The sequence below is a fragment of the Gossypium hirsutum genome, chromosome D09 (genome assembly GCF_007990345.1).
Source record: "Gossypium hirsutum isolate 1008001.06 chromosome D09, Gossypium_hirsutum_v2.1, whole genome shotgun sequence".
Classification (NCBI taxonomy): domain Eukaryota; kingdom Viridiplantae; phylum Streptophyta; class Magnoliopsida; order Malvales; family Malvaceae; genus Gossypium; species Gossypium hirsutum.
This window is the reverse complement of record NC_053445.1, coordinates 31,077,180-31,094,645: the sequence shown is the minus strand read 5'-3', so window position 1 is coordinate 31,094,645 and position 17,466 is coordinate 31,077,180. Positions and strand designations below refer to the sequence as shown.

At 35.0% G+C, this 17,466-nt stretch overlaps 2 protein-coding genes across 2 annotated transcripts; one reads left to right on the top strand and one right to left on the bottom strand.

The window, feature by feature from the left end:
• Window positions 1-2,456: 2,456 nt before the first annotated feature.
• On the bottom strand, window positions 2,457-3,691 carry LOC107892636 (uncharacterized). Its single transcript, XM_041100203.1, has 3 exons — window positions 3,593-3,691; window positions 3,261-3,476; window positions 2,457-3,164 (listed from the first exon to the last, which is right to left on the bottom strand). The coding sequence occupies exons 1-3, from the start codon at window positions 3,689-3,691 to the stop codon at window positions 2,457-2,459; spliced, it is 1,023 nt and encodes a 340-aa protein (XP_040956137.1).
• Window positions 3,692-12,662: 8,971 nt separating this feature from the next.
• On the top strand, window positions 12,663-13,892 carry LOC107892637 (F-box/kelch-repeat protein At3g06240). The gene has a single exon (XM_016817701.2). The coding sequence runs from the start codon at window positions 12,663-12,665 to the stop codon at window positions 13,890-13,892; it is 1,230 nt and encodes a 409-aa protein (XP_016673190.2).
• Window positions 13,893-17,466: the final 3,574 nt, after the last annotated feature.

Below are 17,466 nucleotides of genomic sequence, written 5' to 3'. Positions count from 1 at the left end.
CAACCAGCTTTTTAAACACCGTACAATTTTCTATGGAATGCCCCATGATTCCCACGTGATAATCGCATTGTGCATTTGCATCGTACCATTTGGGGTACGGAGGCTGTAGAGGTTTTAAGTAGTAAGGGGAAACAACGGGTGCATCAAATAAATTTTGATACAACTCCCTATACGACATTGGAATTTGCGTAAATTAAAGCTTCACCGTGTTTTGTCTTGTGTCGGATCCCTTTTTTGATGATCCTTGTTGGTTAGCAGCCACCTTTCTCAGCTGATTCACCGCAATCGTTTTTAAATAACCCTTGCTATATGAACTTGTGTTGTTGACCTCATTTTCTTTCTTCTTCACGGTCGACCTTCTGCTACTTTCTCCAGCATCAATCTTCCCGCTTTTGATAGCATTTTCTATCATTTCGCCATTCATAACTATGTCAAAAAAGCTTTTTGTGGAACTTCATAACATATGTGTGATAAATGGGGCTTTCAATATGTTAACGAAAAGCATTGTCATCTCTTTTTCTAGAAGAGATGGCTGAACTTGGACAGCAACCTCCCTCCACCTCTGTACGTATTGTCTAAAACTTTCACTAGGCTTCTTTTCCATGTTTGGTAGAGTGATTCTATAAGGTACCATGTCTATTACATGACTGTACTACTTTATGAATGCTTGTGCTAAATCTCTCCATGAATTAATCTTGGTATGGCTCAATTGATTGTACCACTTGGACACTGCCCCTGTGAGGCTATCCTGGAAACAATGTATCAACAGTTGGTCATTATTAACATACCCAGTCATCCGTATACAAAACATGGTAATATGAGCTTCGGGGCCACTAGTTCCATTGTACTTCTCAAACTCTAGCATTTTGAACTTGTAAGGGAGTACTAAATCCGGAACCAAGCTCAATTCTTTAGCATCAACCCCATGGTAGCTCTCAGAACTTTCCATCGCTCTAAATTTTTCTTCCAGCCATTTATACTTTTCTTCTAGCTGTTTTGGCAATTCATCCATCATTTTTTCTTTTCCAGCTGTTTCATCGAAGTCAGGGATAGCAGGATTAACAAGGTTGTCTCCAGGGTTAAAGCCTGATCCAACTTGAAAATTCATTGGCATTGAAGCACCGACCTGAAACTGTTGAGGCTTGATGGTAACAAATGATTTGCGTGGATATACCTCAACATGCTGAGGAGTAAAGCCTGGAGGATAAACAGGTCCCTCACTGTCTCCTTCTTCAACATTGAGCACAGAGCCCTTTCCTTTATCAACTTCTCCAGTCAACAACTGAGTTGACTGAGTCATCATTTTCCCCTGAGATTCCATCATTTTGTCCATCATATTCTGCTGAATCTTCTCGAGCTACTCTTTCATTTGTTGTTGAAGCTGATCCTGCATTTCTTTTTGGAACTGTTCTAGCCTTTCTATCATTTGGTCCATGTCTTTAGTTTTTGCTCGAGTACCATAGCGGTGCTTGGTAGGATGGTTGGTTTCCAGATTAACTTAGGAATGATTTATATCAATTAGAATCTTTTAATATTTTTTAATGCATATGAAGCAATGCAATGCATGAAATGAATGCAAAAAAGGCGTCAATTTTGATTCAATTCCATTTAGAAAAACTTTACTAGAAAATAAATTTCTTTACATAAAGTCAATTACAAATAAGGCTTTGCCCTACTACTCAGAACTCTAATCTTTCTAAGTAACAAAGCTAACTCTTGCCCCTGATCTGACTCTAACTCATACCTCAAACTCAACATGTCAACCTGCACCACTAAAGTCTGTATGTGATCAGCCACTTCTCGAATCTGGACCACAGCTTCCCCTATAATATGATCTCTGCTCCTAACTTGAGTCTGAAAGTAGTGAAGTTGTTCATTATTACGACTTCTATTTGCTTCCAAGTACTGGATCCGGATGTCACAATTTTGCAAAGACGTTTCTAACTATTATATTATTTTCTTCATTTCTTCAATCTTTCTCAAGCTTGCTTTCAACTCTATTGCGGAGTTTCGATTTCGATATTGATGAAGAGATCTTTCCAACTCGGTCACCCTATCCTTTAATTCACCTTTTTCTCTTTGGCTATCTGACAAACTCTCTTTTAAAGCCTCATTTCGCATCTGCACCTTTTGGAATTTTCGTTCCCATCTATCGGCTTTGTCCTTTTCTTCTCGAATTTCTTCACGCTACTGTTCTGAGGTTTTTCTCAGCCCCACAGTTCTCATTGACAGACGTAAATTTTTATAATCAGTCTTCAAACTATCCAACTCTTCCTCAGCCTTATTTTTCTCTTTCCTTAATTTTTCAGTTTCGAGCTTCTGAACGTCTATGTCTAATCTCAAGTTCATTTTTTCTTCCTCCATTTGTTTTATATTCTTTTCTAGATCCACATTTCTTCTTTCAAAATCTTGCATTATGATTTCCAACTCAGAAGGGATGACCCGCAAATGTTCCTCTATTGACTAGTCGTTTTCTTGACTTGTCTTGGGTATATTATCATTGATTCTCCTAACCCACCATTCATTATACCGACGACTAACCTCTTCATCCGGTGAATGTGCTTCCATGCACTAGATATCTCTTGAATCTTTTTTCCATAACCATCATCCCTGTATGAGAATTCACAATCAGCTATTCCTTGGGTTGCAGGTATAAATTGCCTTGACCTATATTGCCTTAGCACTAGCAATGGGATATATCCAATAGCTCCCCAAATTCTAAGCAGAGGAGCCCAATCAAAATTACCACATCTATACAGGATCTCATCCGGAAGCAACCAAGGGGCTCTCCATTCGATGTCCTCTTCTTTAAGATTCTGAAGAATTGCCATCCACTTCTCCTCCGAAATGTCGTCTCTCCTCGGTGTGGCTACAATCTTCTTTAGTGGCGAATAATTTTTAGAGAAAACCCGATATGAAACCCTATCAACCTTCCAAAAGTGGCTGTGAAACCACGCGAGTAGGAGCTGTGCACATCCAATGAATCTACCCTCTCCCGCTTTCCAGCATGCACTCAATGACTTGAAGGTTTTTGCCAAGATTGTCGGAATTGGTGTAACTCTCTTATCAAGCCGGTTGAATAAATCGGTGACTGCTTCATCAACATGTCCTAAAGCTTTGGGGAAGATGACTAAGCCATATATACTCAATGCAGAAACATCTACCTTCTTCCTCACATATGGGTGCGTTAGAATTGAATCTTTCAAACTCTTCTAGGGAATGCACTTGCTATCCCCCTTTTGCTTGATCCGCGCAGTAACCCACTGCTCACTCATCCCCGTTATATTCATCAGCTTCTTCAAAAAGGTTGGCACATTTACCGCTCTCGAGTAGACTTTGTCTACTTGAAACTTTGAACATCGAAGTAAAGCCACGTATTCTTCTATCGTTGGCACCAAATCAACCTTCCCAAATGTAAAACAACTGTAAGTAGGATTCCAAGACTGGGCGAGGGCTCGAAATAAGTGCTTGTCTACCTTCACATCAAGCAAATAAGGCAAATCCCCATAATTATTATAAAATAGCTGTCTAACCTCTTCATTCCACTGATCCCAGATTTCCTTCAATTCTTACAAATTATTTTGAGTTACACTGATGCGCGTAAAGTCCCATAATTCTGATACATATCCATCAGCCAAACTATCGCCTTTCTCTCACTGTGTTGTCTTAGACCAAGTTCGGACAACCGCATTATCTTCCAGTTTATCAAGAAACCTTTTTTCCATGATAAGCTTTCTATCTAGAAACTGAATATGAACCGACGCCTTTTATAATAAAATGAAATGCCATGTCATGCAATCAAAATAAAACACAAAAAGTCAGTATCATATATAAACATAGAATATAATCAAGAAATAGTAAAACACCTATTCGAATATCTACTAGGGTTTAGTGTAGTTCTACCTAAGGTGGATTCCTAAGGTTCATTTTATGAAGTTTGGCATCTAGGGAAAGGTACCCAAACCAATAGATTCCTCGATTTTCTCGCATTATAGGCTCATATAGATCAAGTTCGGTTCAGGGGAATACATTTCCCTATGACTATACGGAGATGAGAATCTCACGAAGGCATAGGTACAAATGTATCCCGAAAGCGATCTGCTATCCTATACGGAGGTGAAAACCTCACGAAGGAATAGTTTCTCACTCCCACTTAGAAGGTAAAATCATCCAACACATGTAATGTACAATGCAAAGAAAACAACTAAAGTACTTAGATCAATTAAGCACGAAAATAATGAATGCAAAAGGATCTTGTGAATTTAAAATAAATTTTTTTTTTCGACCATAAAACAGAAATTAATCAACTTTGTGGCTCAACTCTCAAAATTTTATCCCCAGCGGAGTCGCCAAACTGTCGAAACCATTTTTATTTTGGAAAAAAAAAATCAGTTAATGATTTAAAAAAATGAAATTCGGGAGTCGCCACCAATATTTTATTGAGGTGTGATTGGATCACCTAAAAATGGCTTTGGTCTACGAGTTTTAGAAAAACGGATCCGGGAGTCGGTTACATACGAGGAAGGATTAGCACCCTCGTAACGCCCAAAAAATGGTACCTAGTTGATTAATTAGTGTCTTAATGTCGAGAGTTGAAAAATATGATCCTTAGTAAAAACTTAAAAAATGCATTACTTATTAAGACTCTTTTCATTTCGGAGAAAGAAAATGTCACACCCAATGCGTTAGGGCACGATATTCTACTTCCACAAAAATGAGTTTGTCCAAAATACTCGTGTAATAAAATTTAAAAGAATATATTTATTTGTTTAAGATTTATAAAGAAATCGCGGCCCAATACATTAGGGCACAATTTCTCAAAATTCTAAACATTGAATATTTCCTTTATTGTTTTTTTAGAAAAAAATCTTCATCTCGAGAAATCAATGCATCACATCCAATACGTTAGGACACGACATGTTGAATTTCCGATAACAAGCTTTTATTTTGTTTGATTAAAAAGCATTCTCGATAATTAGATTCAACAAAGAAAATTGGAACCCAATACGTTAGGGCTCAATCCTTTCGAAGATCCTAAATACGAGTATTGCATTTATTTTTCAAAGTTTTCTATTTTTAAGAATTCGAGTAAAAAAACAGTGTAATGCTACATTTGATGCATGAATAAATGCCGCTTTAACAAATAATGAATACAACAATGATATAGGAATAGTATGAACATTAAATAAACGAAAATAATATAAATAACAAAAAATAATCAATGACAAGCAAAATATCAAATAAATGAGCAAAAAAAATTCTTTTAAAATATAAATGAAAACACAAATAAATAAACGAGTGAAAGGAATTATAAAATAAAAATATATAAAGAATATAAGGTGTGAATATAATATATACATTGAAATTACGAAGAATAAAAGACATGCATATGGATTTATATATACGAATATGGATTAAAACATTTAAGAAATATATAAAATGCATTTGCAAAAATAAAGAAAAATATATAAATATTTATATATATAAATTATAAAATTGTATTAAGAATATAAGTATATATATGTACATATATAAGTTATAAAATAAATAAATATATTATGAAAATAATGATTACATACATAAGTTAAAAATAGAATTAATAATTAAATTTTTGAAATTAATTAATTCTCTAAAAAATAACAAAAGGACTAATTTGAATTTGAGATAGAAATCTGGGGCAAATCTGTAAATAAATGCAAACTAAGGGACCATATTGAACACGCGAATAACATAGAGGAGCTGGAAAGAAAATTCTCCCTTCTCCTCTAAAACGGCGTCGTTCAAGTAGTACTAAATTGAAATCGAAAATAAATTAAAGGGTAAATTTTAAAAATTAAAAAAACTCAATTGCAAGAACATTAAAAGGCGGAGGGACCAAAAGTGCAATTTACCCCTTCGCATAAAAACACGCGGATCCTAGGATGGGTCGAGTCGGTTTCGGGTCGGCCTCCCCAAAACTACGTCGTTTTGGCACCTGGGAAGGCCTAATGAAATGGCGCCGTTTCATTAGGCTATTTAAGCCAAAAATAACTCAAAAAATTCATTTTTTCATTTCCTATAAAAAAAACCCAAAAACCTCTCAACCCTCTCCCTTTTTCTTCGGGCACCGGCCTAAAATTCAGCGAAGGGATCGCCGCGCAGGCCACCGGTCACCGGTGACAGCATCACTGCATGCGGTGGCCGAAAAAGAAGAAAATTTTAGATTTGGACCTTTCGAAACCGCTAAACCCAAATCCAACCCCGAGATCTTCAAATTACCGATGAAAAAGCCCTAAATCTCAAGAAACCTTTCGATTTCCTGCCGTCTATCCTCGGAGATGACTACCTCGGCCGTCCACGGCGATCTGGGTTCAAACAAAGGTTGTTCCTTTCTATCTCCTATTTATTTTATTCGTATATAGATAAAAATATATAATAATAACTGTAGATTGAAGAAAATAAAAAAAACGTAAATGTCAACCTTGGATCAATTTCTGCTCTCTCGGTATTGAACTATCTGTCTTTTTGCTGTGAAAATAATCGTTTTTTCTTATTGATTTCGAATCCCCTTTTACAATATTTTAAGTTTGCTTTTATAGCAGATAATGAAAAAAAAGAAAAAAGGCAAGAAATCTCTGCTCGCTGATTTAGCTCCGATTTTCTTGTTATTCTGCCGATCTTGTTTCCTTTCTTGTCGTACAGGTGAAGATTGGAGATGCGGGCTAAGTGGCTGCGGCGTGAATGCTGAAGGCTGATGTTTACCATAGAAACCCTAATAGTTTCTGCAACTGTTTTGGGCCACATTGTAATTGGGCCACTCGGTTTTGTAGTTTTGGGCCTATATGGACTGTTCCATTTGGCCTCTTAAGTGTGCTTTCTTTTTATTATTTGGTTTTAGACCCGGGGAAAAATTCGGGTATTACACTTAGTTAGGAACATTTGACTCATTCTGATCATGATATCCTAATCACTAGGCATAATTAGGTTCATCAAATGGATTCTACAGGTTCTGTTCCCTAGAGAGCAGATTAGTGAAACCATAAATCCTATACCCCTGAGGTTGCAGTGGGATGGATTGAATTAGATCATGGCAAATCTTATTTCCCTAAAATTGAAGTGGAGCAGTTTAAAGCCAATAATTTTATCTCCCTAAAGTGGCAGCGGAGTGGATTGAAGACACCAGTCTTATCGCCTTCGCATTGCAGTGGAACAGATTGAAGCTACAATAGCGAATCTTATGGCGTTGCAGTGGAGAAGATTAAAGCTGAGGGTAACGAATCTTATCTCTCTGGCGTTAAGGCTTGGAATAGCTGAAGTGGAGTGGATTAAAGTTGTGGGCAGTGAATCCTATCTCTTTGGCATTACAGTGGAACAGATTGAAGCTACAACAGCGAATCTTACATCCCTAGCGGTGCAGTGGAACAAAATGAAGCTACAACAGCGAATCTTGCTTCCCTGACATTACAGTTAAATAGATTGAAGCTACAACAGCTAATCTTACTTCCCTGGTGGTGCAGTGGAACAGATTAAAGCTACAAAGTGAATCTTGCTTCCCCGACATTGCATTTAAATAGATTGAAGCTATAACAACGAATCTTACTTCCCTGGTGGTGTAGTGGAACAGATTGAAGCTACAACAATGAATCTTGTTTCCCCGACATTGCAGTTAAATAGATTTAACCTGCAACAGCGAATCTTACTTCCTTAGCGGTGTAGTGGAATAGATTGAAGCTACAACAGTTAATCTTACTTTCCCGACATCGCAGTTAAATAAATTAAAGCTACAACAACGAATCTTACTTCCCTGGTGATGCAATGAAACAGATTGAAGCTACAACAATGAATCTTGCTTCCCCGACATTACAGTTAAATAGATTGAAGCTACAACAGCAAATTTTACTTCCCTGGCGAACAGATCAAAAACGGCAAGTCTCATCTCCTTGAAGTTGCAGTGGAGCAGACTGAATATAACAAATCTTATCTCTGAAGTTGCAGTAGAGCAGATTAAAGCTATAAATAGCAGATCTTATCTCTCTGAAGTTGTAGTAGAGTATATCATATCAAACCTTACCTCCCTGAAGTTGCACTGTAGTAGGTTAAAAATATACAAGTCTTATCTCCCTGACATTGCAGTGGAGCAGACTAAAACCACAAACCTCACCCCCCTAAAGTCACAGCAGATTGGATTGAAGCCACAAGTCATATCTCTTTTTGAAGTTGCAGTGGAGTGGATCGAAGCAATAAGACACAATGGACTGGAATGAGGTTACTTGAAGAAAAGAAGAGCCCAAAGAAGTATCAGTGAGACCGAGCAAAATTGGTCTTTTTTAGTCTTTGGTCTGTTCTCGCTACACGACAACAAGCAAAAAGGGATAGCTGTACAGCCCAATTTATGCCTGGGGCCCAAAATCAAACCTAGCCTAGACCTAACCCATAAAGCCCAAAGATACATTAACCTAAATAACCCAAAAAAATCTAACAGAAAACAACAAAAAAACCCTAGGTGCGCCGCACCTAGGTCTGCCTTCTGACTGCTCAGCGCCGCACGTCCCATCCCCACCGTCACTGCTGCGCCGCACCAACTCCTCTGCCACTGACCCACCAACCGCCATTTGCACCTGCAAAATCAGAGAAAAGTGACAGTTTATAAAATTAAAAAATGTGTAAAAAGGCCATATAAAGCCATTCAAATCACTGTAACAGGGGTTGGGGATTTTTTTTTCTTTTTTCATGAACATTTTGAGAAATAAAAAAACAAAAAATTTTTAAAGTTCATTTTTTTTAGATTTGCATTTTTTTCGTCCATTTTTTTATTTTTGTTTCTTTATTTTTCATACTAAATAATAAGTAATAAAAAAGAAAGAAATAAAATCTTACCTGTGCCGCGCCGGAGGGAAGGAAAAGCAAGCGGTTTCTTGCGTTTTTTTTAGGTTTTAACTCATTTTTCCAAGGGTTTGGCCTTGAATCTGAGTCCTAGAGGCGTCTGGCTTCAAAAGGGACATAAAAGACCCTATTTTGCACCTCCGATCGCCGCTTATGGCTGGGCTACGATGGAGACGCATTGGAACCCTTGGTCGGATCCTGGTCGATGAGAGAGAGGAGGTTGAAGGAAAACCTTCATTTTTTTCTAAAACACGAAGAAGAATGATTATTTTTTTAAAAAATCTAAACTTATATAGGGCTACCAAACGGCGTTGTTTAGGGCTGGCCCTGATAGCCCTAAAACGGCATCGTTTCACTCCTTGACCAACGTGTGCAACCTAACCTGCTACAGGATCCGCGTGTTTTTGACTTTTGGGATATTTACCATTTTGGTCCTTCCACATTTTCTACCTTTTTAATGTAATTTATTTTTATTTGTAATTTTGACCTTATTATTTTTCTTTTATTTCAATTTGGTCCCCATCAGAGCTGTGCGTTTTAGAGGCCAAGATAAATTTCCTTTTGGCCCTTCTACTTTCGCGCGCGTCACGATTTAGTCTTTTTCTTTGTTCTTCATTTTTTATTTCGGCCCTAAGGTTTTGTTTAGTTTCAATTTAGTCATCTATTTGGAATTTTAGTTATTTATTATTAAATTGATCATTTTAATATTATTATTACTATTATATTACATTATTATTATTATTTACTCATCTATGTCCTTCTGTGAGATAAAAATGATGACAGGGGCAGATACAGAAGAGTTGGGCTGGGATTTATCTTTGCGAGCGCAATCTCGAAGAGCTCTTTCTATGAATAGTATATGGCTGCGAGAAGATGAAGGAAAAGGGATTGGAAGATGGGGGGAGAATCGATCTGATGAATCAGGACATAGGGATGGAAGTTCAAAAGTAAGAGGGGGAAAGATTATTGACCGAATTTTGGGGTTCAGTATTGAGGGAGAGGTACAGCCTGCGGAATGGCAAAAGAGCAAATATGGTTCAAGTCAGATAAATATGGCAATGGAGCATAATTTAGAAGATGAGACCTTAGTGGGTGAGGAGGGGAAAAAACGAAATAAAGGGGAGATGGAAGATCTTCCTAGCAATGTAGAAAGAGACAATACTAGTACAAGAAACAGGAGAATGATGGATCTCAACCTTTTATCATCAGCGAATGCCAAGAGGCAAGCCGACCGGTCACAATGAAAATCATAAGCTGGAAACTCTGGTTTGGGGAGACTACGGACGATCAAAAGGCTTCGGCAGATGCTGAGGTTACATAATCCCCAAATGGTCTTCTTTATAGAAACAAAGTTAGGCAGACAGCAGATGGAACGAGTTCATAGAAGATGTGGGTATACAAATGGTATTGAAGTTGATTCAGAAGGTACGAGAGGGTTGTGCTTAGCATGGAGGAATAAGGTTGATATATCGTTGAGCAGTTTCTCAAAAAGACATTGATGTACTTGTTGATGATAATGAGAAAGGATGTAAGTGGAGATTTACATGCTTCTATGGATCCCCTTATACATAGGACCGGAGCAAATCATGGGCTATACTGAAAAGCCTAGCTACTAATAAGGATCTTCCATAGTTTGTTGTGGGTGACTTCAATGAAATTATGTATGGAGTTGAGACGAAAGGAGGACTGCCTAAAGATGAGAGGAGAATGGAATTATTCCAAAGAGTACTCAAGGAATGTCAATTGTACGATGTGGGCTATGAAGGTAGCTGGTTTACTTGGGAAAGAGGAAATTTTTCGAAGACTACCATACGAGAAAGATTAGATAGAGGAGTTGCGAACGTGGCATGGATTAACTTGTTCCAAGCAGTAAGAGTTCAACATTTAGTGATGTTGATTGTTTTAACCGTTTTTGCTTGACACTGGGCCTCAAAATGTTGGGCTTTGTTTGTTTTTGGTTTTATAATTAAAGTTCCCAATCATTTTATCAAAAAAAAATTCAAATTTTGTTACATATATATATACATACATTTTTTATAATATATATGCGTATATAATTTTTTGATTCATTTGTATATATATACATACTTATATATTATTTATACTTTATACTTTATATATATACATATATATACATATACATACGTACATTTTTAATTATTATAAATATACATGTATACACATACTTTTATATTTTTGTACATTTCATGATTTTTATATACACGTACATATATATATCTTTTTACATTTTTATAATTTCATTCATTTTATTTATTTATCTATTTATTTACATTTTTTATTACTATTTTGAAAGAATGTTTTAATTTTATTTGCTCGTATGCTTATCATTTTGTATGTTATTGATTTGTCCTTTTATTTATTTTATTTTTGTTGTTATTGTTCGTAATATTTTACACTATCGTATTTATTATTGTTTTGTTATACGTATCCACTATGTAATTTGTTTTTTGCATTTTTATTACGACATCATGTTTCATTTTACTCGACATATCAAAATTTGTTTTTCGTATTTTGAGATTTGAAAAATCGTATCCTAACTTACGGGGTTTCGATTTTCTCGATAAATCTAAATACACGAATCATTTCAAACTCAAGTTAAACGATCTCGAGAATTAAGAAGAGATCGTGTCCTAACTTACTGGGCATGATCCCTTTTTTTTCTCAATTTTTAAACGATCTCGGGAATTAAGAAGAGATCGTGTCCTAACTTACTGGGCATGATCCCTTTTTTTCTCAAGTTTTAAACGATCTCGGGAATTAAGAAAAGATCGTGTCCTAACTTACTGGGCATGATCCCTTTTTTAAACTCGAGATAACTAAATATATTTTAAATAAGTAAATTTTTGGCATTCATTCGCGCATCAGGAATTCAAGACATTGTGTCCTAACTTACTGGATATAATTCTCTTTCTCGATTAAGGTGAAATATGCCCTTTTCCCTAAAATTTTCAACATTTCAATAAATGATCGTATTTTAAATCTCTTTAAAGTTTTCAATCTTTGACACTAAGACATTAATTAATCAACTAGGTACCAATTTTGGGCATTACGAGGGTGCTAATCCTTCCTCGTATGTAACCGACTCCCGAACCTGTTTTCTAAATTTCGTGGACCAAAATCGTTGTTTTAATAAAATCAAATTATTTATTAAAAACAATCACTTTTCGAGGTGATCCTATCACACCTCATCAAAAAAGATTGGTAGCGACTCCCGTTTTCGTTTTCATTTTCAAAATTCAAGTCAACACCGTTTTCACAAAAAAATTTGAACAACATTCACTATATGCATAAAGTTGTAAATTTTGTCCATATTAATTAATTGGATTTTTCTTAGTAGTTATATTTTTCGCATTTTAATTTTAATGCAAACGACACTATTAATTGATTTTTTGTAAGTAAAATATGAAAGTAAAAAGTTAAAATTATCATAACATTACATATGTGATAATATGTTTATCGTATCAAAATTTGAAAATAATAAAATTTTGGAATAGTGAATAATAATTCGAGTTTGAGGACCAAAAGTGATAACTTTGTGAGGAAAATCGGAATTCATAAACATAAAAGGTGCAAAATAAAAAATTATCATTTAAAGTGGGGGCTGAGTTAAGCCCATCAGGTGTCGACTTGACTCAAAAATTTTCCCAAATTTGCTCAAAATCCAATTGCTCTCGTCTTTTATCTACTTTGCTTCATTTCATCTGTCTTTTCTAATTATTTCCCCTTTTGGGTTATTCAATATTTTCCATCAAAACTGGTTCTTTAGAGCAATTGAAATCATGAATAAAGAAAGAAGAATTCAGCAGCAATCACCGGTTGAAGCTGAAATCCCTCTTCTTCCCCAAGAAATCATGGTGGAAATCCTTTCAAGATTACCCGTCAAATCGCTTTGCCAATTCAGGTGTGTCTCAAAGCAATGGCTTTCTCTTATATCAGATCCCCTTTTAGCCAAATCCCACCTCAAAAAAACCGTTAGTAATGATTGTTTTTATTCTCAGAGAAAAAGAGTAATCATTTCCTCACACAATTTGTACTCTCTTGAATATGAATCAATTGGTAGAAATGGTAGTTTTGATGAGAATTTGGTAGCTTTAGAGCTTGATTATCCCTTGAAAGACAAGCCAAATGGATTAGCTGAGTTATTAGATTCTGCCAGAGATGGTTTTCTGTATTGTGAAAGAAGTGAAGAAGGTAATGATGAATTTCCAGTAATGGTGAAGTTAAATTTGCCATTTTGTGTGAACCAAAGGAATTGGGTTGATATCTTAGGCTCTTGTAATGGTTTGGTTTGTATTGCCCCAGATGAAGATACCCTTTTTTTGTTTAATCCTTCCACTAGAGAATCCAAGAGAATCCCAGACCCACCTTCGGGTTTCGTTCCGAACGGTTGGAGTTTTTATGGTTTCGGTTATGATTTTGTTAATGATGATTATAAGGTGGTGAAAGTAGGTTGTGGAACTGTTTGTGTCTACTCATTGAGAACTGATTCTTGGAGGATTGTTTGTAGTTTTCCATATGTGGATAATGTGTCTGAATCCCGAGTGCTTCTTAATGGGACTATTCACTGGATGGTTAGTTTCGAAGATGGGGTGGATTGTAGGTGTGTGGTTGCTGCTTTTAGTTTGGAAGAAGAGGTGTTTTCGGATATGCCGGCACCTGACATTGTCAATACTAGCTTTGAGTTCGTGGTTGGGGTTCTTAATGGTTGCCTGTGTGTGCTCCATAGCCGCAATCAGATGCACAATGATTTTTGGGTGATGACTGAGTATGGTGTGGGTAAATCATGGACTAAATTAACCCTCAGTCTCTCATACATATGTATGAAGCCGTTGTGTTTGGCGCAGAACAGAGAAGCCCTGTTGGATGTTGATGGAAAACTGTTGCTGTACAACTTGGAAGACGATAGTTATAAGTACTTAGTGGTCGATGGCATTCTGGCAGGGGATGGTTTTGAAGCTGATACCTACTTGGAGACCCTCGTTTCACCCAATGGCTTCTGTCGGACTTGAACTAGCAGTATCAGGAAATTTGGGAACTTTGGGACAAGTGGTAAGAGCTTAATATGATAAACTCGTTGGAGTCCGAGCAACATGGAATACCAATTGAGCTGTTAAGTTTTCATGGAAGGTTGAGGATGTGAGTGGCAAACCTTCACGGTATATATCTTCAGCATGTAACCATAAGGTAGCCTTATAGTAACTGTTTTAGCTGATATTGTCTTCTATTGATCCTTTAGTTAAATATCATATATTTGTCGATCATAGCTTATACCCATCTCCGAATAAGTGTCAGACATAGGTGTTAGACACTGGTACTTCAAGAAAAAACAAAGAGTTGGAAGAACATATGTTAGAACTTGTTTCCTCCTTTGGCAGACTTATAGTGGAATGCATATCGTTTTTTCTCCTCTTCATCTTCATGTTCTTCTGTTCGCAAAGAATCACAGCAGCTCTAGTAATTGTTTTTTGGATCGGACGGATCCTTCTTCTATGGAATGATACGGAAGCAAACCCGTTTGAAGGTTTAGACTATAGATAGATAAGAAATAGTCGTCAACACGAAGATTTCATCCATATATACTTTGGAGTTGTCGATAAGCTCTTTGAAATTGCATGTACACTAGGTCTAGTAAGACCTGAGATTGTAAATTGGTGTTAGGGATTATCTTTAATGTCTGAAATTTTGTACCCTTTGATTGTTCTTCTCATTGGTTTATAATAATAGCTATGAGATTAATGTTATCTTCAGTAGTTTTGATTTCAGTTGAACCCTCAAATCTCCACTGTTCACTGGCTATGATTTTTGCATTATACTTCTACTCTTATTTTTTAAAGGAGTTGGAACTCTATCTTTTAAAATTCAAGCTTAATTTCATATAAAAAAGAATCTGATTTCAAATTTAATTATTTGTGCTTCACCTCCAATCTGAGTTTCTTACAAATATATGTTCAACGTATTAAAAATACATTGTTATGTTACTCTAATCAAATATTAGAATAACCCAATCTAACTTCTAAAAATTTAACAAATTACATCGAATGCCACAAAAACGGTTAAATAATAATGGAATCGGTTAAAGTATTGGTTTGGAGAGGGTTTTGAATCGATTGACTCAAGAACTAGGCAAAACTCTATTGAATTGGTTAAACTAAATTTTTAGCATTTTTTTAATGAATTTTTAATGATTTATTTGATCGAATCGAACAAATCAATCGAACTAGCTGGACCAAATGGATCAACGAACTGATGGCCTGACTGGTTTAACCATTGGTCTAGTTCTGAAAACCTTGATAAAAACTAACTGTTTGAATAAAAATCTTATAATCTCGACTGATGAAAGAAAATAAAAATTTTAAGGATAGAAATATTTGGATTACTCAATTGTCAGTTTTGACAAAAAAAATCTTAAAACTTGAAAGAATTATTTAAAACATGAAAGGATTTTAGTTCAACTTCTAAACAAATTAAATAATTTGTGATACATGAAATAATTATTTAAAACTTAAAATAACTACTTAAAACATGAAAGTTTTAAAGAAATTAAGTAATCTATAATACATGAAAAAGTCATATCTTCACAAATGGAAGTGCTCCCAGCTCTCTGAACACAAGCCAACGAAAAGTCTATTAAAGACACTTGGGCTCTCTAGGGAATAAAACCCCCACCAAAAGACGATACTTTGTCATTGTTAGAGGATTGATTGACTACTCAGCAGTAGAGGTGATCATGGGCTGGGCCGGGTTGAGTTCGAGCCGGGTCCAATCAAAATTTTAGGTCCGGTCTGGTTCAAAATATGGGTCTAAAAATTTATCCAAGCCTGGCCCGAGAGAAAATTGCTAACCCGAATCCGGTCCGACCCGGCTCATATTAAATATATATTCAATATATATAAAATATATATTTGATTAAAAATAAAAACAAGGCCCGGCCTGTTTTCTAAACGGGCCTCATTTTTTTACCCAAACTTATTTTTAGGGCCTATAATTTTACTCGATCCCTTTCATTTTTCGGACGGACCGTCGGACCGGGCCGCCCATGATCACCTCTACTCAGCAGACGAAACTTTAAATACTTCTCCCAAACAATCCACCCCACAACAAGGATTAATATATGTTATTGATAACTTATTTATCTAACTTAAAGGCATAAAAGTAATATTCACCGCGTGCATGGGAATTACTTGGTCTTGGGAGTAAGGTTTTCTATTCATTAAGAAACTATTTGTAGAAGAAAGTCATTGGATACGCAAGAAAACGTAAACTATAAAGCAATCTTGTTGTTTCTTTACCTGACCATACCAAAGCCTTGAAGTTGTTCTTACACATACCTATGATGTCTTCCCAAATTGGTTCCACCTGTCAACTTTTTTTACATTCAAATCTACATAAAATTTTCTTTAAAACACTTTTGTAAAGCATAAAAATAATCTGTCTCCATAAATTAAAATGGGTATTTTTAAAAAATCTGTCTCAACGTTTTAATTAGAATAGTTAAAAGGTGTTAACTATTTTGATTAACTTACAACACTATAAAAATAGGTGGATAAAATTATTTCAAATTAAAGTGTAGATATTGATAATAGAGGGTTTGTTTGTAACCATAATTTAATCTAAAATAATCTATATCAACATTATCATCTTTATTTTATTTGAAAATTTTAGTAAATTTAAATATTTCCAAGAATTTAATTATGAATTTTTTTTATTTTTAACTGTAATTATAAAAAATAAACGTATTCTCAACTAATTTTATGCATATTTTTGTTATATTTTGCAATTACTTTCTCTCTCAATTAGAAAGATATTGATTGAATTAATTGATTAATATAAAATTTCCAAGTTCAAGAAACTAAACTTCTATTAATGAAAACTCAAGCTAAATTTTAATTTTTTTATCGACCTATAGTTTGACTTAGTAACATGGTTGTTTTTTTTTTAAAAAAATTGTTTTAATTAAATTTTTAACAAGTAAATGTTAACAACTGAACGTTGATAATAACAATATAGAACAATTGCAAAGCAATAAGAAAAGAAAAATAAAACACACAGATTTTACGTGGAAATCTTTTTGGGAAAAAATTACGGGTAGAGAAGAAGATAATTTACTAATGTTGAAAAACCGAACGAGAGAAGAGGAGTTTCGACTACATTTATTTAAAGGTTGAAAAACTTTATTCTAATCAATATCAAATAGAAGAAATGTATTTTATTTTAACAAGGATTCGGGTCATACAACTCTAACGATAAAGAAATAATTTGAATTTATTTTAGGTGATTTGACTTTTTTTTTATTTGTATTGTAAATATTGTGTGTTTTAATTGTATTTTATTTTAGGTGATTTTAACAAGGATTCGGGTCATACAACTCATACAACTCTAACATTTTTTTATATTTGTATTGTAAATATTGTGTGTTTTAATGTTGTTCACGCATTTAGATGATGAGTGATAGTTCAATGCTCAAAAATTCAAAATTTGTAATTTGGACATATTTAAAACTTCCAACCAAAACACATTTTACTGTTTCAATCATTTCTCGAACTCTTGGACTCCATTTCGAGTGTACTTTATATTATCAAAAAG

Coding starts and splice junctions, on each gene's coding strand:
- LOC107892637 (XM_016817701.2), top strand. CDS start 12,663: ATGAATAAAGAAAGAAGAATTCAGCAGCAATCACCGGTTGAAGCTGAA.
- LOC107892636 (XM_041100203.1), bottom strand. CDS start 3,691: ATGCGGTTGTCCGAACTTGGTCTAAGACAACACAGTGAGAGAAAGGCG. Junction 3,477..3,592: donor ATGGGACTTTACGCGCATCA/GTGTAACTCAAA, acceptor CTTGATGTGAAG/GTAGACAAGCACTTATTTCG. Junction 3,165..3,260: donor CGGGGATGAGTGAGCAGTGG/GTTACTGCGCGG, acceptor GTGAGGAAGAAG/GTAGATGTTTCTGCATTGAG.